The sequence below is a fragment of the Cetorhinus maximus genome, chromosome 20 (assembly GCF_964194155.1).
Source record: "Cetorhinus maximus chromosome 20, sCetMax3.hap1.1, whole genome shotgun sequence".
In the NCBI taxonomy this organism is placed as follows: Eukaryota; Metazoa; Chordata; class Chondrichthyes; order Lamniformes; family Cetorhinidae; genus Cetorhinus; species Cetorhinus maximus.
The window spans coordinates 65,612,853-65,638,742 of NC_135898.1; the positions used below are offsets into that span (position 1 = coordinate 65,612,853).

The 25,890-nt window shown below is 39.4% G+C and overlaps 1 protein-coding gene across 3 annotated transcripts in view; it reads left to right on the forward strand.

Moving 5' to 3' along the window:
- Positions 1–25,890, forward strand: part of dock1 (dedicator of cytokinesis 1) — a 667,847-nt gene that overhangs the window by 145,614 nt on the left and 496,343 nt on the right. For all 3 annotated transcript variants that reach the window (XM_078564873.1, XM_078564874.1, XM_078564875.1), the window contains 8 exons: positions 14–86; positions 4,611–4,690; positions 7,299–7,424; positions 13,978–14,102; positions 14,414–14,512; positions 14,618–14,690; positions 20,391–20,494; positions 20,626–20,809. In XM_078564873.1, the coding sequence (XP_078420999.1) occupies positions 14–86; positions 4,611–4,690; positions 7,299–7,424; positions 13,978–14,102; positions 14,414–14,512; positions 14,618–14,690; positions 20,391–20,494; positions 20,626–20,809 (864 nt within the window). The remainder of the gene's footprint in view (positions 1–13; positions 87–4,610; positions 4,691–7,298; positions 7,425–13,977; positions 14,103–14,413; positions 14,513–14,617; positions 14,691–20,390; positions 20,495–20,625; positions 20,810–25,890) is intronic.

Genomic DNA, 25,890 nt, shown 5'->3' on the forward strand with positions numbered 1-25,890 from the left:
ATTATTATTTCAGTTATGGACGTCACTGACATAATTACCGGGAAAGTGGATGACGAGGACAAACAACATTTCATTCCATTCCAACCGTAAGTAGTCTTGGTAGCTCACAATCTTTGGTCAAAATGTTATGTTTATTTACCCTTATAAATGTGCTTGTATGTTTGATGATACTTGTAGGTGTTTGCATTTCAGTGTAATGTCGATGATTATGATTGTCATGTGCCTAGCAACAAAAACTAACTTATTGAAATGATTTATTTTGTCTTTCTTCTCAAAAGCTAAAATGATATAGTTAACCTATTTTATGCTGTAGTTTGCTTTGTAAATCTATAATGGCCTATATTATAAAGATTTTCTTTTCACAATAAGAAAGAAGATGGATAACCAAGCATTGCCTTGCTTTGCTTTGCATATGCATATGGTGCATAATAGGTAAAAATGGAAATGAAGATCAATACATTTCAAGTAACAAACAGAACATTTCCTTTCCTTGAATGCAACAGTATAATGAAATGTAAATAAAAGAGATTGATACATTGCTTGGGTAAAGCTTTATCCTGTGACAATTCAGGCAGGTATTGAAAATTGAAGTATTTCAAATTTGTTTCTTGAAAAGCTTTTTTTTCTTTTTTGTAATTTCCACACACATTCAAGTTGGCAGGTCAGGCAGATAATATATTTGAAGATCTTTGCCACTCTGTAATTGGCTGCATGGAGCAACTAAAATGTTGCCAATTTTCATTAACGATCTCCTCCAATACCCTAGTGTGCGGTTCCACCATCTCAGGGGAGATGATGGCATACTTGTCATGTCACTGGGCTTGTGATCCAGAGGCCCAGGCTAATGTTCTGGGTACATGGGTTCAAATCCCACCACAAATCCCAAATTCAATTAATTAATTTAAAAAAAAATCTGGAATTGAAAGCTAGTCTCAGTAATGGTGACCATTAAACTATCATCAATTTTCATAAAAACCCATCTGGTTCACTAACCGCGTCTGGCTACCTTCTGGAAATATGCTCGGGTGGAGCTGACTCCACCAACTCCTGGAGAAGTCCCAGTGGCTTTTGAAAGCTTCAAGGATCTTGTGGTATCATTTAAGGCTGGGAGTTACAAACAAATAACTGTAAAGGATGTCCTGAGGAACATGCTTATGGCCATGGAAATTGTGATGTGGTTTTACATTGGCGAAGTCATTGGCCGAAGAAGCCTGATTGGACATAATGTCTGAACTCTACACTGTGTTGGACCAGCATTCCATTCGAAATGAATGAATAATATTTCAAATTAATTGAAAACCTTATTAGGACTTAAAAAAAAAAATCCTTTAGGGAAGGAAATCTACCATCTTTACCTTGTCAGGTCTACGTGTGACTCCAGACCCACAGTAATGTGGTTGACTCTTAACTGCCCTCTGAAATGGCCAAATAAGCCACTCAGTTCAAGGGCAGCTAGGGATGGATAACAAATGCTGGCCTTGCCAGCAATGCCCACATTCCATGAAAGAATAAAAAAAAGTTCATTGCCCTGGGTACCTTCTGTTTACAGCTGTTTAAAAGCTAGAAAAAAAAGCATTCTTATTGTTTTACCAATTCATTAGCATTTCCCTACACAATGATAGGTGTTATCCAGACAGGCATGACAGTCGATTTGTCCACAGAAGGGTCTCCCAAACAGCAAAGAAATGAAGCGCTCTGTCATCTGCTTTATGCTGATGGTGGTTGAGGAATTAATGTTCTCCAGGATACTGAAGGAAGATTGTGAATAATTGCCTGAGTACACATTGTTCAAATGCACAGTATTTAACGTAATGTGAAATTATTTAATGTAAAAATTGCCCAAAGCCTTGGTGCACTAGTCATAAAGGTTCCTAGCCCTGGTGTTGAATCTTTCTTCAGGACCTGCAAATGCATGGACTTGAAATTTAATCAGCAATATGAATGGGTGTGTTGCGGGTGCGGGGTTGAGGTTTCCCTAAAATTCGGTGGGTGCCTTTCCTGCTCGACCTCGCTGCAAATTAATGGGCGATGAGCGAGGTTTTGGATGACCTGCCTGTTCTCGCACCAATTGAAGCCCTTAAGTGGCCAATTAATTGTCACTTAAGGGCCAATTCTGGCCTGGCTGCAATTTTTCGGCCAGTGGAAGGAGGTCAACGATGGATGGGATCCCCGGCAGGTAAGCCTGCTTGACCCTCAGGTGGGAAAGGGAGTGGAGGGCAGTGCACCTCCTTCGCAGGCCCCCTTCCCCCCCCCCCCCCCCCCCCCCCACCCCCCCAACAAAGGTCTGACTCCACCCCCTAGACCCTAACCCAGGCTGTGCCTGGGCACCCTGGCCCCATGGAGAACATCCCAATTTAAGTTTTATTTGGCTCCTGGCTCCTCTTCGCTGGGACTGCATGCAGCCCCAGTAGTGGCTACCTCTCCTGGTGATGCTGCTGGAATCAGAGAGCTGTTGGCCCTTCCGATTGGTCGGCAGCTGTCGGAGGCAAGCCTTCCTCCCCAGATGGGGGTCTTTTGCTGGTTTTTAATGCAGCACTTGAACGATTTTTTGGAGTAATTGTCAGATAAGATGATAGCAATGAAGATCTAGAAATCTGATGGTTCTGATCTCAGAAATTCAGGACCAAATATTCCATCAAACAACCTGTTCATTATATTAAGTTTATGGGGTATGCATACAATTATTTAAAAACCTTTAAAAACTCGTACCGGTAAAGATAATTGAGGCAGTTTGATATTTTTGCCACATGGTTTAAAAAAACACTTCACATTTGATATGCTTGCAGTGGGCTACACTTCAGTTGATTTGGTTTATGCTGTATATGCAAATCTTTCACTCCTTCCAAGGTTTGGTGTTTCTCTATTTTCTTGAGTTTATTATGTGCTAGTGTATTTCTTTACAACTATTGTAACATCATATGTAGGACATTCTAGCTATCTGTCTTATCTGATTCTTTTTATTTCCTGCCTTTTTGTATTCTATAAAAGCTATCTGAAATATTGGAGTCAATTTAAGCTCAGTTGTCATTGAGTTCTATTCAAGATGGTTATGAATAGCTAGGGGGTATAATGTAGTTCTGCTGGAAAATAGAATTTGTTGGGAGGGGGAGGGTGTGGCAGAGGAGTTTGGGGCATTGGGGAGAGAGGTTCCATAAGTTTGACTTAAGTTTCTTGCTGCTTTTCACAGAGGTGTTAATGGTTTTGTTTAAGAAGAGGTGCCAGGAAACTTCAGTAGAATTACCAAGGAGAGACATGCAGTAGTGAAGAGTATCTTACAAAGCAGATAAGTGCCCTAGCATATGTAGTAGCAAACTTGATAGCATTTATCTTCTGAAGTGCTGGTGTGATCTGAGGCAGCTACAGTTTATTTGAAGGCTTTAGAGTTGGAAAAAATATATATTTTGTGTTGGAATCTCAAATTGGCTGAGATTACACAACAAAAAGCACAAGGTGTACTGCAAGCAAATCCTCGAGGTTGGAATCATTACTGAGTGCAAGTATGGTAGGAATTGTTTTGAGCCCTCTGATTTTCACAGTCTTAGAATTGTGTTATAACCTAGTTAGTGTAAGTTTATTAACCAGAAGCTATAAAAGAGCAAGTTATGTTATGGCAACAGAGGAAAAGGAGAAATTTTAAACTTGGCCGATTAATTGATAGCATTCTGTGTGGAAAAACATACTTTATTATATTGTAAGGAATTGATTTGACTTGTAAGCAGACAATTCTCTCATAAGTGCCATCACAGTGTGGACCATCAATTAACCATGGAAACAGTATATACAGTGAAGCTAAGGAGTAATGTTATCAGGTATTTCTTGTTTTCCCCTACCTCTCTGTAGTGAACCATCTTTCAAAATATGTGGGGTATTTCTGATTCTCTGCCTTTTCAGTAGTCTCATTATGGCGTCAGGAAGGTGGAAACAGCTTTAGAGGGTTTCCATGGAAAGTAATCCATTTAAGGAGAGAAAAAAAGACTTGAATTAAATAATTTCTTACCTATTACTGTGGAAGCGTGAGATTGTAGACTTTGATTAACTAATATATAGAACGTACTTCGATATTGTGCATGAAACAGAGGAATAGGGATGAAATTGATGCAGTTGAATGGACCTATGTGTGTGTCCATCATTATTGTGATCAAATGTTCAGTCTAGATCAAATTACCCCGAAGATATTTCTTTGCGCACTCATTTTAGGAAGACTTCATTGTATTATGAAACCAGACATGTGCACATTAAGATTTTGTATTTTCTGTGGATACAGGGTGATTCTTTTCATTATGTTGTTGGGGGAGGGCTTACGTTAGTCCATGAAGATGTTGGTAATAGTGATGCAGATTTGCATTTATTCTTGTGCAATCAGCATTTTCTTGAATAATGATCTTCCTATGTCTTTCTTGTTATCCATCTGTCCTGTCCTTGCCTTGGCTGATGATAACTGTTTGTTGCATTTATGCAATGATATTTTGTGTCCCCTTGTACTGTGAATTCTGGTTTGTGTGGCCCTTCTGTTTCCTGTGGTGTTGGTCGTCATGTGCATCTTCCAGGCTAGCATTGGATGACGCCATTCGACACAAGCAGCTGAACATATCATCCCGTTTTTCACCCAGGGTAGCAGGGGAGAATGACTTCCTTCAGACTGTGATCAATAAAGTCATTGCTGCCAAGGAAGTAAACCACAAGGGTCAAGGTAAGTGCAGTTTTGTTACAAAATATAATTATGAGAGATTAAAATACCTTTCACTTTAACGGAACATTCTGAATTTTTTGAACATTGCTCTATTTTTAGCAAAATAAAGTATAAACGGGAAGATCTCATGAAATTGCTCACTTTAAAAAGAGCATTTCCGATTATACCAATGTGCAGTTTTTATATCAGCCTTCCTCTGGCATAAGCAAAATTGTAACTTTTTTTTATTGAGAGTCTATATTAAATAGGAACAGGATTGAAACTGGCCAAAACAGGATACTATCACTCTGGGTTGAATTACCTTGCAGTCTATCACCTGGTCATTGTATTCCTTAAAAATGCTATCAAAGTGATTTGAAGTTCAATTCTTATGGCCTTTAGAGGAGCAGTAAACACAATTTTGTCAAAATGACTTGTAAAATATTTTTTGAAAAATCGTTATGATCCTAGATCTGACCCCCAAGTTTTTGGTGAGATCTGGTTAGGGTTCAATAATGTTTTGTTTAAAGAAGACAAGGTTTGAGATTCAAGACATTTGCTCAGTGAATAAAGCCACAAGACTCCACGGGTTTTAAACAAACAAAAATTAAGTTTACTATATAAGGCCAAAAAGATAAATCAATTTACAGCATCTATCTTATACGCTAACATTCAGGGTTAATATAAGGTACGTGTGAATGGTAGATGCAACCAAGACAGACCCCATGGATTTCTCAACAACCTATACAGATGTCAGTAAACACTTAGTCAACCAATCTTCACCTTTGAAGATCTCGCCTTGGACATATCTCAACAAGTTGGATGACAACAGCAATGGCCTACCTTGCAGGATTTCAGTCTCGCATCCCAAGATTCCATTCCCCGAATTCCCGAATTTGCACTCAAGCCCCAACTCAGAAGAAAAGCTTCAGCTCTTTGGCCGAACTGAGCAGAACAACACTGTTCCAAAGGGGTATCTTTGCCTCAATGGCCACTCCCCCAATCTAAAAGTCGGTCAGCACCTTGCCAGCATTAAATTTGGCTGCCCCAAAGCGATATTCACACTGCACGGTGGCCTTAATTATGCCCCATCCCTCAAATCCAATGCACTTACTTTAAACACTTACCTTCCCCATGCCTCTCAATTTCCAAGGTCCTTTAAACTTATGTGCCTTACAGCAGCATATGCCGTTTTAAAAAAAAAGGGGGCATGACCTCCTTGAATTCGCTGGAGTTAGATTTTGCTGGGGCCTGCAAGGAGTCTTTTGATGCAGACCCAACCAGCTCTGGCAAGCAGAATTGGCAACGTAATTTTCAAGACCAGGTAAGTAGGTATTTATTTCTTCTAATTTCTGTGGGCCAGCATTTCCGACTAGTGTCAGGAGGTTACGCCCCATTATGTCCGATAGTCCAGACATTGTAATGATATGCAATAAACAGCATTTGAATGATCTTGAATGACTTATTATCACCCATGGAGTTAATCAGTTTCACACAGTGGGGAAAAATCTGTTCTAATATGGAAGTATATATGCTTGAGCAGAGATATCAACATGACAAATTCTGGCTACCTTAACTATTCTGATTTAACCTGTACTGATTTATATTGCTAATCTCCCATTTGCCTTCAGAATTTCAGAATCAATTGATAAGGAAGTTGGGTTTCTATTGCTACACATTTTCATGTACTTAGGGGTGAATTCTACAGACTGGCTGATAGCTCTCTAGGGTGGACTTTATGAAGGACAGAAATTAAGGCATAATTAAGTCCGCTACACAGTGTAACATTGCGCCGGGCAGCCAGATTTAATGCTGGTGAGGTGCTGATCGACTTTTAGATTGGGGGAATGGCAAGGGAGCAGGTAACTCTAGACCTGAGTTTCCTTACCCACCATCCCTTAGTTCCAATCTACCAGCTTTTTCTTACTTTGTTGTCTTCAGTTCCCATTTTCTATTTTAATTCTGACATCAACTCTTTTCATCCTTCCTGATCCCTGCCACCATCTGACAACTAGATCTCAGTTAAGCTGGAATTCCTGCTGGATGGATCCAAGCCGATGCACAGCTTGACATTTTCCACCATAGCACGTATCGCTAGTCCTTCCAAAGGAGCCAAATGAATTGCTCAATTTTGCTTCTGTTACCGCCTTCTCTTCCTGCAGAAGCAGCAATTTTTCCAGCTGCAGATCTCACCAGCATTTTCCTACTATTTTGGAAATGAGACCCTCCAATTTCTGACTTCAATGTGTGCATCAGCATCATGTTTTTGAGCGATGCCTTGCTCATTGACAGCGACTCCTTCCCCTTCACGAAAGCCGTCATCTAGCTCACCTAGTGGTACTTCTATTCACAATGACCCCTGCCTTATTTCCAGGCTCTGTTTCAGCTTTTCTCTGAACGCCTTACATTTGGATGAATATAGTAGAAACATTTGTAGATTGTATTTCTTATCTGCAGTTCATAAAAATAAAAAGAATAAAATATATCGGTGAATTATTATTATCCTTTAGATTTCAACAGTAGTATCACTGAATTTTAAAAGTCAATTCCTTTTCTATTGTGGAGATAAGTCTTCTGATCTAATAGTTTGAATTGTGATTTTTTATTTTGGTATCTTTTATTCACCTAGGTTTGTGGGTGACAATGAAGCTGCTGTTAGGCGATGTTCATCAGATTCGAAAAGATTTTCCACATCTCGTTGACAGAACCACAGCAGTTGCAAGAAAAATGGGTTTCCCTGAAATAATAATGCCTGGTGAGTTTGTCAGCAAACAATTTAAATGTGGTAAATACTTCATCAGCCTGTATTTTTGCTTACTGTAAATATATTAACATTAAAAGCAGGTTTAAAGAGTCTGCCTCTGCTGACAAGATTGAAGACCTTGGGAAGGTTTATGAAAACAATGTAGATTGGTCTGTGTTGTTCATGGCACTTCTCTTGTAACTGCTGAAGTGAGAAAACGATGTCAACTGTCGATTTGCCAGCTCTGAAGCCAGACTGAGACTCAGTGTAGATGCGTCATGCCAGGGTCTGCAGTTTGGTCAGAGCAATGAGAGCAAAGCATTTCCCCACAATACTGAGCAAGAAGATGCCTCAGTAATTGTTGCAGTCACTGCGATCCCCTTTGTTTTTGTGTCAGGTAACTGTTTTGGCATCATAACGTCTTGAGGCATAAATCTTGCCTCCCAGCAGAGACGCAAAAATTCATGGACTCTTTAAACTGCTGCGGAAAAGAAGTTGCTTGCCTGAACTCCTGGGCATCCTTTCTTCTTCCATGAGCACATGCAGTTTCATTAGTTATGATGGAGCATCATTGGAGGCTTTCAAGATCAGCAGTGGGTAAAGACAATAAGATGTAGGAGCAGAAGTCGGACATATGGCCCATTGAGTCTGCTCCGCCATTCAATGAAATGATGGCTGATCTGAGAATCCTCAACTCCACTTTCCTGCCTTTTCCCCATAACCCTTGATTCCTTTACTGATTAAAAATCTGTCTATCTCAGCCTTGAATATACTTAATGACTCAGTCTCTATAGCACTCTGCGGTAAAGAATCCCACAGATTGACAACCCTCTGAGAGAGGAAATTCCTCCTCATCTCTTTTAAATGGATGTCCCCTTACTCTGAGATTATGCCCTCTGGTCCTAGACTCTCCCACAAGGGGAAACAACCTCTCAGCATCTGCCCTGTTAAGCCCCCTAAGAATCTTATATGTTTCAATAAGGCCACCTCTCATTCTACTAAATTCCAATGAGTACAGGCCCAACCTATTCAACCTCTCCTTGTAAGAAAATCCCTCCATACCCAGGATCAACCTAGTGAACCTTCTTTGGACTGCCTCCAATGCCAGTATATCTTCCCTTAGATAAAGGGTCCAAAATTGTTCACAGTATTCTAGGTGTGGCCTAACTAGTGCCTTGTATAGTTTTAGCAAGATTTCCCTATTTTTATACTCCATTCCATTTGAAATAAAGGCCAACATTCCATTTGCCTGCCCTATTACCTTTTGAACTTATGTTAGCTTTTTGGGATTCATGCACAAGGACTCCCAAATCCCTCTGTGCTGCAACCTTCTGCAGTCTTTCTCCATTTAAATAATATTCAGCTCCTCTATTCTTCCTGCCAAAGTGCGTAACCTCACATTTTCTCACTTTATATTCCATCTGCTAAGTTTTTGCCCTCTCACTCAACTTGCCTATGTAGACTCTTTGTATCATCCTCACCACTTGCCTTCCCACCTATTTTTGTGCCATCTGCAAACTTGGCGATAGTACATTCACTTCCCTCATCTAAGCCATTAATATATATTGTAAATAATTGAGGCCCCAGCACTGATCCCTGTGCCACTCTACTAGTTACAGGTTGCTATCCTGAAAATGCCCCCTTATCCCAACTCTGCCTTCTATTAGTTAGCCAATCCTCTATCCATGCTAATATATTATCCCCAACACCATGGGTTCTTACCTTATTAAGCAGCCTTATGTGCGGTACCTTATTGCACGCCTTTTGGAAATCCAAATATATTACGTCTACTGGTTCCCCATTATCTATCCTGCTTGTTACCTCCTCAGAGAATTCTAATAAATTTGTTAGGCATGATTTCCCCTTCATGAAGCCATGCTGACTCTGCTTGATTATATTATGTATTTCTAAATGCTCTGCTATTACATCCTTTATAATAGACTCCAACATTTTCCCAAGGACAGATGTTAAGCTAACTGGCCTATAGTTGCCTGTTTTTTGTCTCCCTGCCATTTTGAATAAGGGTGTTACATTGACCGTTCTCCAATCCTCTGGGACTTTTCCAGAGTCTAAGGATTGCTGGAAGATTACTACCGGTGCGTCCATTATCTCTGTAGCTACTTCCTTTAATATCCTATGATACAACCCATCACGCCCTGGGGACTTATCGGCCTTTAGCCCCATTAGTTTCTCTAGTACTTGTTCTCTAGTGATAGTTATTATATTTATTTCCCCCCCCCCCCACCATTTGTCCCATTTTTATATTACTTTCTAGTTTACCCTCAAAGTTTATTTTCTCCCTCTTTATTATTTTTTGGTCATCTTTTGTTGGTTTTTAAAACTTTCCCAATCCTCTGGCTTACCACTAATCTTCGCTACATTGTACGCTTTTTCTTTCAATTTGATACTGCCCTTAACTTCCTTGGTTAACCATGGTTGGTTTACCCCCTTCCTTGAATCCTCCTTCCTCACTGGGATATATATTTGTTGCGAGTCATGAACTATTCTCTTAAACGTCTGTCATTGTTCATCAACCGTTTTTTCTGCTAAACTGCTTTCTCAGTCCCTGCAGTCAACTGTGCCTTCATTCCATTGTAATTACCCTCGTTTAAGTTTAGCACGGTTGTTTCCGACCCAAGTTTCTCACTCTCAAACTGAATGCTAAATTCTACCATATTATGGTCACTGTTTCCGAGGGGATCTTTTAATCTGAGATCATTTATTAAACCTGCCTCATTACACATTACCAGTTCCAAAATAGCCTGACCCCTGGTTGGATTCACAGCATATTGTTCGAAGAAACTGCCCCAAATGCACTCTGAATTCTTGCTCGTGTCAACCTCTGCCAATTTGATTTTACCAATCTACATGAAGATTAAAGTCACCTATGTCTTTTTTCCATGCCCTCATTGTCTCCTGATTTATTCTCTGTCCTACAGTATAGCTACTGTCAGCAGGCTAAAAGACTACTCCCACCAATGTCTTTTTTCCCTTGTTATTTCTCCACCCATATGGATTCTACATCTTCCGATCCAAGATCCTTTCTTGCTATCATACTTATTCCATTTCGTACTAACAAAGCTACCCTACCACCCTTTCCTTCCCGCCTGCCCTGAATATTTAGTTCCCAGCTTTGATCTCCTTGTAACCATGTCTCTGTAATGGCTATAAGATCATACCCATGAACCTCTATTTGTGCCGTTAATTCATTTATTTTGTTCCGAATACAATGTGCATTTAAGTAAAGAGCTATTAATTTTGCCTCTTTACCATTTTTTCCCCTTTTGACCCTATTTGCTGCTTTTAAAAAAATGTTTGTACACTTTGTCCCTTCCTGTAACACTCTGGGTATCGTTACCTAAATAGTCGCCCTGCAAGGCTGCCATGTCCTTTTGCTTTTTAAGCCTTCATATCCCCTTTCCAGAACCCTTTCCCCCGCCCCCCTATTCAGTATAAAGCCCTCTCTATAGCGCTAGTTATTTAGATTGCCAGGACACTGCTCCCAGAAAGGTTCAAGTGAAGCCTGTCCCACCGGAACAGCTTCGTTCTACCTCAGCACTGGTGCCAATGCCCCATGAATTGAAACCCATTCCTCACACACCAATCTCAAAGCAGGGCTGCATCCTGGGACCAACCCGCTTTGGCATATTTTTATCCATGCTGCTATTATATGCTTGCAGCAACTCAAATGAGGCTGCCTATCTCCATATTGGAACCAACGGCAAGCTTGGCAAGACTGCGTGCCAAGACCAAAATGCATAATGTCCTAGTTTGAGAGTTATGGGACAGGATGTAGAAACTCCTCCTTCCACTAATATTGACAACCTCACTCTGAAGGTTGTCAATGGCTTTATATATTTTGGATCAACAATTACAAGAATCGTGTCCCTTGATGGGAGAAATCAGCACCAAGATTGCCAAGGCTGAAGCTGTCATGTCAAAGTTGAAAAGTCGAGTTGTAGACCAACAGCAAACTAACCAAAAACACAAAGCTCCGTGTGTACCAGGCTCGTGTTCTCAGCACTCTCCTTTATAGTAGTGAGGCATGGACAACTTACGCAAGCCAAGAAAAGTGGCTGAACAGCTTCCACCTCCGCTGCCTCAGACAAATATTGGGCATTTGCTGGCAAGACAGAGTGCCGAATATGGAAGCACACCAGTGTGCAGGGATCCCCAACATGTTTGCCTTTTTGAATCAGTGGCGAATCCATTGGCTGGGTGTTGTGAGCCGAATGGATGACAACTGCATCCTGAAGATACACTCTATGGCGAACTTGCTATCAGCACGAGACCAACAGTTCAGTTCGTCACATCTGCAATGCCAGGATATCTGCAAGCAAGACTTCAAGTTGACAGGGATTGGAGTCAAGGCATGGGAGGTCCTCACTGTTGACCAGAATTACTGAAGACAAGAGATCAGGATGGGTGTGGAAAAAGCAGACGACAAAAGAGAAGACCAGATGGCAGAAAAGAGAGCCCACTGGAAAGAAAAAACATCACTCGACCTTGGGCTAGCACTACTCATCTGTGCCAGCTGTGCAAGGTTCTGCTACTCATGAGTCGGCCTCTACAGTCACAACAGATGATGCTCAATGCTGAAATGACATACACCCTGGGTGCAGTCCTTCATCTCCCGAGGTGGATGGATGCCAATAATAACAATTAAAGCAAGTCAATATGGAATGAAATAGCAGAGTTATTTTAATTTCGTTGCAACGACCAATTTATCATACTTGGATTTGATATTTTAGTTAAATATCAAAATTAGTGCCACTTTGTAATGCAGAGAAATAGAGTTGGTTGGAGTGTAGGAGTTGCTTTGCACTGAAGGTTTAGGAGTGGGGAGATACAAAGTTTCAGTGTTACAGTGCCATAATTGGTGGGAGGGTTTGATTATAGTGACAGGTTTACCTAGGCAGTTCCATTATAAATTTAGGAACTTATAATGGCAAAGCTGACACAAATATGTGATGAAAATGCAACATCAGGAAATAAGATTTAGCAAACATGAAGTATTCACAGATATAAGATTTTTAATAGATATAATAGTTACAGTCGATATTAGACTATGCTACCTTCCTCAATGTGTAAGTAAGAAATAGCTTACAATATCAGTGCACATTAACTATTTTATACAAAGTTTTTTTTCTTAGCAACCACAAAAGCTACCAGGCCTGACCTAGTTTCTTTGATAGTTCCAGACTAAAACTTTAATTAAAGCTGTCCAGGTTAATGCAAACGTAGTTGTTGGAGCTTTGTGAAAGAATTACTTTGCAATTTTGAGAATAACAGGAGCAAACTGGAATTTATGTTTGTGTTTGAATTGTGTCGTTTGGCTGCTTCCTCAAAATTGCCTGGAAGCAACTGAACAGTTGTCATTCAATATTAGGTTAGACTGGGATTTGTTATCTGAGTAGTTTGTTTTTGCTTTCTTATACACTGTGACTGTATCAAAGAAGCCAATACCATGTTAGAAGTAGTCATAAATGTTTCACCTTTGTTTTTGGATGTCCAGGGGTTCCCTGAAGAATTGGTTGACACAGTTTAGTTTATGGAGTTTCTGCTGTTTGGCATCAATTGATGCTTAAGGATCTTAAATAGGCAGGATCTATTGGATCAGAGGAGGGCCAGATATGAATAAGCTACGTGAAAAACATCTGATTCCAATTTGAGGTCTGGCTTGGTGACCTAGGCTCCCCAGAAGTTGGTAATGTCTACCCTCCTCATACCCAAGAGAACGGCCTGCATTGTAATCTGTTGGGCTATAGTATTGCAAAAATGTTTGTCTTGTAATGAATGCTGCTAGGGCAAGAACATGATTTCTGTTCATTGGGAGTTCATTTATTAACACCAGGAATGGTGTTTGGAAAATTCTGTGAAAACCAAGCTTGATTTGGCTGATACTGCCATTTATTTGTCAGGACCTTAGATTCAATCTGTACTTGATGGTGAACTGATATTTTATTTGATATACATATCTGCCTTTTCCGGACTGTATTCGTCTTCATACAAAAAAATTGTTTGAATTTCAGTTGTCTCGGGAAGTTGAGGTACTGAGGTTTTACCTGCTGCCTCATATTTTTTCAATTAATTATTTAATGCAAACTGTACTATAGATCTTTATCAATATCTCTTATCACTGGATAAAGGCCAGAAACTGTGCAGTAGAATATATATCCTGTGTATGTCCTGTTAGCAATCGAGTCCTCCAAAGTAAGTCACACCTCACTACTGGTGCTTGTGTAACAGGTGTGATCTTCCCTTTGTTTTCAAATATTCAATCTGTTCAAAAACTGCTCCTTGATTATTTCTTCAAATGACTTCTTAACCATATATTGCTTGACCTACTTTTGACTGAGGTTTAAATGCTATTTCTGGTCAGGATTAAAGTGCATAGAGCTTTGTTTACTCCTACTTGTATGCTATGGCAATTCCAATATGCATGTAAAATTTACTTTCAAATGATCACACCTCTAGTTATAAATAATTTGAGTTGATACAGGAAAATAATTTTTATTTTACCTACAAAGATCTTAATGACATTTATCTTTATTTCCTCATCAAGGTGATGTTCGTAATGACATCTATGTTACACTAGTGCTAGGGGAGTTTGACAAAGGCAACAAAACAACTTCCAAGAATGTAGAGGTCACAATGGTGGTATATGATGAAGAAGGCAAACGCTTGGAGGTATGACTGCAATGGATGACACAACAGTGGGGCTGAGAGAGTTGGGCTGTTGTGTATGGAACAATTAACTTTTTCCAGAATTGAGCCCTGTGCTCTTGTGCTGTTTTTGTTATTTAACAGTTATTGCTTCAATTGCGTCTTTGTGTGAATTATATCATAAACATTGGAGGATGCTGAACAGAAATTTCATGTAAATTTGCCTAAGTCTTGCATGCATTTTGTCTGGAATGTTCCTCAGTAATTTTTCAATTCCTTAAAGGCATTATTACATTTTTAAGACCATACTGACATTTGTTTCTTATTTTTAAAAGAATGTAATTTTTCCTGGTGCGGGAGATGATGGTATCTCTGAATATAAATCTGTTATCTACTATCAAGTGAAGCAGCCCCGTTGGTTTGAGACGGTTAAGGTATATGACCTCTGTATATAAGCTGGAATTGCAAAAGTTAAACTAAACCCATGAGCAATATTATTTTAAGCTTTAGCTTGAGTATATATTGGTATTATATTGTAGGTGGCAATCCCTATTGAAGATGTAAATCGAAGCCATTTAAGGTTCACGTTCCGACATCGATCATCTCAAGATTGTAAGTACTTCAGCTGATTCAGCTAAAGTTCTTCTTTATGTTTACACTTATTAATGAAAAATGTGCCCTTTTTAGGCATGTATTTTTAAAACTGTGATGCTACTATTACGATTTGGGCTTTTCTTCCCCATATTTTTATTTGCAAAAGTCGACTTCCATAGGTTGGTGCATGCTTCTTATGATCAGAAACTTAACCTTGTGCATTATGTATTTAGGATGCTCAAGGCGATTAATTTATATTTTTAATGTTGGTGTGCACACAACCTCAACTCTTGATCTCTCCAAAATTGGCAGAAATAATACTTTACAGAACACCTTCGGTCTGTCCGCAAGCATTACCCAGACCTTACTGTCGCTTGCCATTTCAACACACCACCCTGCTCTCATGCCCACATGTCCGTCCTTGGCTTGCTGCATTGTTCCAGTAAAGCTCAACGCAAACTGGAGGAACAGCACCTCATCTTCCGACTGGGCACTTTACAGCCTTCCGAACTGAATATTGAGTTCAACAATTTTAGATCATGAACTCTCTCCTTCATCCCCACCCCCTTTCCGATCCCCCCTTTTTTCCCAATAATTTATATAGATTTTTCTTTTCCCACCTATTTCCATTATTTTTAAATGTATTTCCATCCATTGTTTTATCTCTACCTTTTAGCCTTTTTTGATTCCTTCACCCCACCCCACCCCCACTAGGGCTATCTGTACCTTGCTTGTCCTGCTTTCTACCCTTAATTAGCACATTCCTTGGATAATATCACCACCTTCAACACCTCTTTGTCCTTTTGTCTGTGACATCTTTTGGTTATCTCCACCTATTACTGGCCCTCTATCCAGCTCTACTTGTCCCACCCCCCCTTAAACCAGCTTATATTTCACTTCTCTTCTATTTTTACTGAGTTCTGTTGAAGGGTCATTCGGACTCGAAACGTTAACTGTGTTCCTCTCCACAGATGCTGCCAGACCTGCTAAGTTTTTCCAGGTATTTTTGTTTTTGTTTTGGATTTCCAGCATCTGCAGTTTTTTGCTTTTATCTCACTGATACATCATGCGATTCAGATTGAAAATTCAGTAATTGATATTTATTAGGAGACAAATAGCACGCACAAATGAAAACAGTAGCAGATTTAGATAAGTTACAGTACTTAGCGATATTTGTTTCAAAATAATTATTGATAATCACTAGTAGCATTCTATGGTAAATATTTTATACTTGCACCATGCATATTTGATATAAAGCATTTGTGTGAAATGCTTGACAGAGTTCACGCTAGCATCAGGCCTGTGTAGTGATACTGCAAGAAATGAATGCAAGTGAAGATTCTAGTCTTAATTAATAAATATATATATCATTGCTCTAGAATGGGACATAAGGAAGAAACTACTGATTTGAAATCAAAACTACTGAGTGCAAGAGTTCAAAATGGTTTTTGATCCAATTTTCATGCCTCTAGTACAAAGCAATACTCTCTCATTGGGTGAAAGTATCCCCTCTCCTGCCTCCCTTGTTGATCACCAACACAGATAATATTGTCTGCCGTCAGACAACAGGAAATTGATAACTCCGTGATCAGTGTAATGTCTACTACTATTTGCTAGGCAATTTTTATGACATGGCAGGTGATGGTGTGCCAAGCGGACCAAATCCACAAAGGAAACTTGGCCACGCTATCACAACGGCTTTGCAATTTGTATTTATTACGAGAAGATATGTGCATTGAATTCAGAAGTAATAAATCCATTAAGACCTTTAAAGATTTTTAAAAATATATTAAATTATTTATTAACAAAAGGAAAGATTTCAAGCACGTACATAAGATTGCAATTACTTAATACGACAACAAATCCTAAAATTCTTAATTAACCTAACTCCCAACTACACACCCCCTTTGAGGCAATAGTCTAAAATAGATTTTAACTTTAAAAAGCAAACCAGCAAGTTACCACAGCACCCACTCAACAGTGGAATTCCAAAGGTTTTTCCCCAACTCCAGTTATTGGACACAGCAAACTTGCAGAAATGGCTGGAAGCTTCTTCAAAGCTGTTTCACATACCCCTATTAGATCTTACATGGCCGCCCAGTGTGGTCTTTCATACGCACATACGAATTAGGAGCAGGAGAGGCCACTTGGCTCCTCAAGCTTGTTCCCTCTTGCAATAAGATAATGGCTGATCTGAATGTAACCTCAACCCCATATTCCTGCCTACCCCCGTTAACCTTTCACTCCCTAGTTAATCAAGAATCTGCCTAGCTCCGCCTTAAAAATATTCAAAGACTCTGTTTCCACAGCCTTTTGAGGAAGAGAGTTAAACCCTCTGAGAAAAAAAAATGTCTTCTCATCTCTGTCTTAAATGAGCAACCCCTTATTTTTAAACAGTGACCCCCTAGTTCTAGATTCTCTCACAAGAGGAAGCATTCTCTCTACATCCACCCTGTCAAGACCCCTCAGGATCTTAAAGGTTTTAATCTTACTCTTTAAACTCCAGCGGATACAAGCCTAACCTGTCCAGTCTTTCCTCATAAGAGAACTCACCCATTCCTGGTATTAGTCTAGTAAACCTCTGAACTGCTTTTAACACATTTACATCTTTCTTTAAATAAGGAGACCAATACTGTACACAATAATCCAGGTGTGGTCTCAACAATGCCCTGTACAACTGAAGCATAACCTCCCTACTTTTGTAATGAATTCCCCTCACAATAACTGATAACATTCTATTAGCTTTCCTAATTACCTGCATACTAACCTTTTGTGATTCATGCATTAGGACACCCAGATCTTTTTGAATCTGAGCTCTGCGATCTTTCACCATTTCGATAATAAGCTTTTTTTATTCTTCCTGCCAAAATGAATGATTTCACATTTACCCACATTATACTCCCATTTGCCAGACCTTTGCCCACTCACTATCTATGTTACTTTGTAGCCTCCTTATGGCCTCTTCACAATTTACTTTCTTACCTATTTTTGTATCATCAGCAAATTTAGCCAACATTCTTTTGGTCCCTTCATCCAAGTCATTTATATAAATTGTAAAAAATTGAGGCCCCAGCACTGGTCCCTGTGGCACACCACTCGTCACATCCTGCCAACCAGAAAAAGACCCATTTATGCCAACTCTGCTTCCTGTTGGCTGGCCAATCTTCTATCCAAAATGTTACCCCCTACACCATGAGCTTTTATTTTCTGCAATAATCTTTGATATGGCACTTTATCAAATGCCTTCTGGAAATCAAGTGCAGTACATCCACCGGTTCCCCATTATCCACAGCACATATGACTCCTTCAAAGAACTCTAATAAATTGGTTAAACATGATTTCCCTTTTACAAAACCATGTTGACTCTGCCTGACTGCCTTGAATCTTTCTAAGTGCCCTGCTATGACATCTTTAATAATAGCTTCTAACATTTTCCCTATGACATTCCCCTTCCACCCACCCTTTATATATGTTTAATCTGTGAATTCCATTGTTCCATAAGTATTTGCAAATTTACTTTTCCCATAATATAAAAATCTTTTATGTTGCGAATATGACCTCTTCCTTTTTGGGAAAAATAAACACACAGCTTGATCTCACTTATCTTGCCAGTTACAAATATCCTACCATCCCTTTGAAACCCAAACAACTCCTTCGCTTATCTAAAAACGCAAATTTCCTTCACACTTTATATGCTAAGACCACCCACGTTTACTCATTAGCATTTCAAGTACCCTTCTACACCTAATTCCTTTTGATAATTTCAAGCTTGCAGTCTAGATGACTCTAATTCAATTAAATCACACACAGAGAGAATCATCCATTCTCCCCCCCAAAAACCTACTTTACAATAACCCACAATGATGTTATGAAAATTATTATAATTTTGTGACACAATGTGTCTAGCTTTGTCCTGTTAAATTTATGTTTATTTAAGAGATGGAACTATTTTGATGGGTGTATTTTCCACAATACTCTCAAAAGTAGACATGAGAAGACATTTAAAGATTTTTACATCCTAGCAAACTATAAATTTAAATTTTTTTGAAAAACATTTAATATTCATTTAATATATAAACTGTATCCCCAATCATTCACAGTTATTTTGCTCAATAGAAATACTTTTTTTAGAACAATTAAATATGAAATTGTAGCGTGACAAGTATTTGATTTAAAAAGCCACAGTGGGACTATGCCCTGCAACCTCATGTCATCAGACATGAGTGGGTTGAAGTGAGGACCAGAAAATAATTTCAGGAAGTTGCTGCAATTTTGCCTGCTTATGTCTCTTCTTCGGTAACGCAAGTAGTGCACTTAATTCACCCATTACACATGAGCATTAGAAGCAATACAGATTCTCGCCTGTTGGAAGAGGATCCTCACTAAACAGCAGCATGCCAGTGCTACCTAATCTTACCACAATGTTGAATTTGCCAAAGTTTACAATCATTGATGCCACCTTTGTTTCCATCAGGGCCCCTGGGTACAACGCTGCAGTCTCTGAACAGATATTGTTTAATTGTTTCAATTTGTAGCTGATCAGGGATTGGCAGAATCATATTATACAACTCATTTGCCATCAGGTAGTCATGCATCCATGGACAAAAGCCAATTACCAACATGATGAGGCTCTTATAGCACCCAGGATAATTATAGAGCACCATTGGCACCGTGAAACACTCACATATCTTGACAAACCATGTCAGTGTCTCCAAGATCATCGCCATTATATCCTGCACGTTCCACCACATTGTGATACTAAGCATCTCCTAGAAGGGGAGGAGAAAGGACACAGACAGTGACCAAGAGCACATTGCTGCAGAAGCACCAGCCAAGAAGATTGGTGCACAACAAACTCATCCTGAGGGATATGTTTCTTGAGGTGCCCCTTGAAAGCCCCCTGATATATCGAGGGCTGCAAAGTGCTCTGAATCACCTTCTGCAAAACTGGCATGTGTTTTTCCTCATTGGACATTAATCCTCTACTGTTGCTATGTTACTGCCTTTTTCTGCACGATCAAAGAGAAACTCTTTTGTTATAGTTCAAACACTCTGCAATCAATTTATTCACTTGCTTTATGTTAGGTGCCTATGATAAAAATGTCATTTGCTACAGTGCTAACCCATAGTCTGGTGGATTGTGCAACTTCTAACTCTTAATCTGTCATTCCTGTGATCCCCCAATGAAAGAGAGTGGAAGCTGGCTGCTGGCTTTCAGTGTGAACTGATTGGAATTCAGATGGCCTCATTCGAGCATCTACAATTTCCTAAGATTCCTGTGATTCATTGCCGTTCTTAGCTTGTCTTGTTCACTTTCTGGTGCATATTGCTTGAAAGCAAATATTTCTACTATTTGATAAAGGTTCTGAATACATTTCAAATATAAATGCAAGATAATAAAAATAGAAACACCGTTTGGGCATTTATTAATTCAAAAGAAGAAATATGTTACCGTTGCGATTTGAGAGATTCCTCCATCAAATGCATATCACACTTTCTCTGTTTTAAATATTGCCTTTTTTCCTACAGTACTAATCCAATATACAAAGATAAGTCCTGTACTGAGCACATTGCAGTTCTCTAGTTGTAATATTTATATTATGTTTTGCGATTGTAGACATGTGTTAACAGTTTACTTTTGGTTTAAAAAGGTATTTACTGTGGTGTTTCACGCATAACGAGAATCATTTAAGACTCATTGCGACTTTCTTTGTTTAGCTAAAGACAAATCTGAGAAGATATTTGCATTGGCATTTGTGAAGCTGATGAGGTATGATGGAACAACGCTAAGAGATGGAGAACATGACCTAATTGTATACAAGGTATGTTGGTCTACAATGGTTTATGCACACACCACTGAAGAAGCTTAAGCACTGGATAATCTGATAGTAATTGTGCTTTTAATATGTATATTGAAATATAACACATTGAGTCTAAGGTTTTTTCTGAACAGTGGGATGCTAAAAAACTGGAAGATGCATCACCATACTTAAATCTGCCAGCAACTAAATCGGCGCTTGAGGAGAAAGGCTACACAATGACTGGGAAAAATATGCACAGTTTTGGAAACTTTGCCATCAGCAAAGACTCATTTCAAATTTCTACTTTGGTTTGTTCGACAAAACTCACACAAAATGGTAAGATATTGAAAAGAGCAAAAAAAATGACTGTCGTATTTTAACTGTGCTGTTCAGTTTAGAAAGTGATGATTTCTCACTAGATTATATTTATTGTTTGTTTTCAGCATATTGAATTTCTTCCACTAACTTTTTTTAACACCTGAAACTTTTGGTTGTCTTGCCTCCAAATTTTTCCACAAAAATAAATAATTGGGATTGTTGATGAATGTTAGGAGCATAGAAGGTAGAAATGCAGAGAACACAAGATTTTTTGAAAATTTCACTGAGTTTGGAGGCATATTTCCAGGTCCTATTGATGTTTTTCTGGTATGATTTGATTTTCTCCAAATAAACCAAGCGGTTCAATTTAATGATTTTAGAACAGAAAAAACTCTTTGTTACCAAGGGTTCAACAATAGCCCATGAGCCATTTGAAAACAATGGATTCATCAGTCAAAATTAACAATGTGAAAAAATTGTCGAGCTTGATATTAATCGAGCAATAATGCATAATTGGATGCATGTTATTGTACCACAGTGTATTGTACTACAGAATGTGCAAACAATTTGCCACATGCTGAGTTTATAATCTTAACAGTGTTGTATAGGTGAATTGAGTGGAGGTAATAGGTACTTTCTCACAGAGAGGCAACAAGAATTTAAATGGCAGTTCTCAGATACTGCCAATCACTTTAGAATAATCATGTATACATACACACGACTTAGGAGCAGGAGTAGGCCACTTGGCCCCTTGAGCCTACTCCGCCTTGCAATAAGATCATGGCTGATCTGATTGTAACCTCAACTCCACATTCCGACCTACTCCTAGTAACATTCCACCCCCTTGGTTATTAAGAATCTACCTACCTCTGCCTTAAAAATATTCAAGGACTCTGCTTCTACCGTATTTTGAGGAAGGGAGTTCCAAAGACTCACGATCCCCTCAGAGAAAAAAATTCTCCTCATCTCTGTCTTAAATGGGTGACCCCTTATTTTAAACAGTGACCCCTAGTACTAGATTCTCCCACACGAGGGAACATCCTCTCCACATCCACCTAGTCATGACCTCTCAGGATCTTACATGTTTCAGTCAAGTCACCTCTTACTCTTCTAAACCCCAGCAGATACAAACCTAGCCTGTCCAATCTTTTCTCATAAGACAACCCTCCCATTCCAGGTATTAGCCTAGTAAGCCTTCTCTGAACAGCTTCCAATGCTTAACATTCCTTCCTTAAATAAGGAGACCAATACTACACACAGTCCTCCAGATGTGGTCTCACCAACATCCTGTATAACTGAAGCATAACCTCCCTACTTTTGTATTTAGTTCACTCGCAATAAACAATAAAATTCTATTAGCTTTCCTAACTACTTGTTGCACCTGCATACTAGCCTTTTGCGATTCATGCACTAGGACACCCAGATCACTTTGCATCTCAGAGATCTGCATTCTCTCACTATTTAGATAATATGCTTTTTTATTCTTCCTGCCAAAATGGACAATTTCACATTTTTCCACGCTATACTCCATTTTCCAGATCTTTGGCCTTAACCTCTCTACATCCCTTCGTAGCCCCCTTATGTCCTCTTCATAACTTACTTTCCTACCGATCTTTGTATCATCAGCAAATTTAGCAACCATACCTTCAGTCCTTTCATCCAAGTCATTTATATAAATTGTGAAGAGTTGAGACCCCAGTACTGATCCATGTGGCACACCTTGTCAACCAGAAAAAGACCCATTATTCCTACTTTAGAACCATAGAAAAGTTACAGCACAGAAGGAGGCCATTCGGCCCATCTTGTCCATGCCAACCCGAGGACACCCAGGTGCCCTTTCTAATCCCACCGTTCTGCACCTGGCCCATAGCCCTACAGCTTACAGCACTTAAGCTGCAGATCCAGGTACTTTTTAAAAGGGTTTAGAGTTTCTGCCTCTACCACCAACCTGGGCAGCGAATTCCAGACATCCACTATCCTCTGCATAAAAAAGTTCTTCCTCATGTTCCCCCTACACCTTCTGCCACTTGTCTTGAATCTATGCCCCCTGGTTCTAGAATTCTCCACCAAGGGAAATAATTTTATCCTGTTCACTCTATCTATTCCCCTCATAATTTTGTACACTTCAATCAAGTCACCTCTCAGCCTTTTTTGTTCTAAGGAAAATAACCCCAACCTATCCAGTCTCTCCTTGTAGCTACACTTTTCTAACCCTGGCAACATTCTTGTAAACCTCCTCTGCACTCTTTCCAGAGCTTTACGTCTTTCCTATAATGAGGTGACCAGAACTGCACACAATACTCCAGTTGTGGCATCACCAGTGTTTTATACAATTCCAACATTATATCCTTACTTTTATATTCTATACCTCTGCCAATGAAGGAGAGCATTCCATATGCCTTCTTTACAACCTTGTCTACTTGAACTGCTGCCTTCAGAGACCTGTGTACTTGTATGCCAAGATCTCTCACTTCAAAACCCCTCTTAGTATATTCCCATTTATTGTGTAAACCCTGTAACTGCTTGACTTTCCTAAATGTATGACCTCACACTTCTCTATGTTAAAATCCATCTGCCACTTTACCGTCCATTCCACCAACCCATCTATATCGTTTTGGAGATTATGGCTATCCTCTACGCTATCCACTACTCGGCCAATCTTTGTGTCATCTGCAAATTTCCCAATCGTGCCCCCCATGTTCACGTCCAAATCATTAATATATAACACAAACAGCAAGGGTCCCAACACCGAGCCCTGTGGAACACCACTTGAGACAACTTTCCATTCGCAAGGGCATCCATCGACCATTACCCTTTGTTTCCTGTTACAAAGCCAACCTTTTATCCAGTTTGCCACAATACCCTGAATCCCATGGGCTTTTACTTTCCTGACCAATCTGCAATGTGGGACCTTGTCAAATGCCTTGATAAAATCCATGTACATAACATCCACTGCACTACCTTCATCAGCCCTTCTTGTCACTTCCTCAAAGAATTCAATCAAGTTTGTGAGGCAAGACCTTCCTTTCAGCATAATTGTCCTCATATATTTCGCACTTCTATATGAGTTCATCTTGATTGTTTTTATTTTCCAATACCACCTACATTGCCCATCCATGGCTCTTGCCTAAACAAGAAAAACTTATATCGCCCCATGTCGCTCAATGCCATTACCATTGCTGAATCCCCCACCATCAACGTCCTAGGGGTTAGCATTGACTAGAAATTTAACTGGACCAACCATATAAATATTATAAGAGCAGGTCAGAGGCTGGGAATTCTGCGATGAGTAACTCACCTCCTGACTCCCTAAAGCTGGTCTACCCTCAAGACACAAGTTAGGAGTGTGATGAGTGCCTGGATGAGTGTAGCTCCAACAACGCTCAAGAAGCTCGACACCATCCAGGATAAAACAGCCTGCTTGATTGGCGCACCATCCAACTTGAACATTAACTCCCTCCAGCACCAACACACAGAGGCAACAGCATGTGCCATCCTCAAGATGCACTGCAGCAACTCACCAAGGCTCCTTTGACAATACCTTCCAAAACCGTAACTTCTACTAGCTAGAAGGACAAGGGCAGCAGATTAATGGGAACACCACCTGGATGTTCCCCTCCAAGCCAGAAGCAACTCTGCCTTTGGAGCTGTATCACTGTTCCTTCACTGTTTCCCTTCATAACAGTACTATGGGTGTACTTACACTACATGGACTGCAAAGGTTGAAGGCGGCAGCTCACCATCACCTCCTCAAGGGAGATTAATGACGGGCAACAAATGCTGGCCTAGCCAGTGATGCCCACATCTTGTGAAAGAATAAAAGGGAACCGATGAATAAACCAAATACATTGGTTATAATTGAGGACATTGAAGGTTGGGTATACCTTAAAAAATAAAATCATGAGAAAATGAGCAGCATTTAAAAAAGCTTAAGATTATTAAAATGAATATGTTGCAATACACAGGGTGTGGAAACTAAACTAGTGAAACTGGAAACAATTATTTTACAGGAAGATTTAGATCTATTGGCATTAACAAAAAATTGGCTGCAAACTTGACAAAACTGGAAAATAATTATAGCAGGATACAAAATTATTGTTCTGGGAGATTTTAGTTATCTATTTGTCAATTGGGACAAAGATGCTTCTAATTTGTAAGCTCCAATTAAGTTCCTTGCCAGGTGTTAACTCAGTTCCTTATTTTAAAGGAGATAGTCAACAAATAATTTACTGGTTTTGTTGAGCCCATTCCACTGCTTGGGTTGGAGGAGAAGGTGAATTATAGCATTCTGTGTTGCTTCTCAATTCAAATACTGAATTCTGAGTCTTTTTAACTTAACTAAGCATCAGAATTGGCACCAGTGAGTTTAGAACTTTCTCAATGTAACTGTACCTGTAGTTGAGGAAATTGCTCACAATATTGTGAAGGTAGGCTCACCAATAAGCTATGTCGTGTTAAAATGGCACAGTTCAATTTTGAATTGAAGTTGTCGAGTCACAACACTGCTTTATTTGTCTTGTCAACAGGCTTGCGTTAAGTAGGCATTTGCAATGATTGGAAATATAATTGTCACAGTATCCCAGGTTAGATAGCATTCCTTTTCCTTATTACTTGTGATTTCTTATCCTACCATAACCCAAATGGTTGAACAGCTTGCTAGGGTTTGTTTCCTAACAGATGAAGTAGCCATTTGGGTGGCACTTGTGGAAAAACAGGACAGCTTCAGGACATAAGGAAAGATAGGGCAAAAAAAAATCAGCTTTTTGTTATTTCAAAGTGAAAGTAAACAAGTTTGTGAATTTATGGAACATATCTTAAATGAACACATTACTTGAGTTGAAGTGTGAAGAAAAAACATCTTCCCTCTAATTATTATGTGGTTCATAATTAACAAGAGTTCTCACAATATGTTAGCTTCTGTGTGGATGCATGTCTGAGTATGAATCTAAATTGAATTTGGTGGCATAACAGCCCATGGCCCTTTTCTACCTTGGAAAACTTCAAAGTAATGTTGAGATACTACTTTGTCTGAAAAGTGGTGCCATGACTTTTTTTTTTAGAGAGTTTACTTTGCTGTACTACAAAAACATAGATTTCTT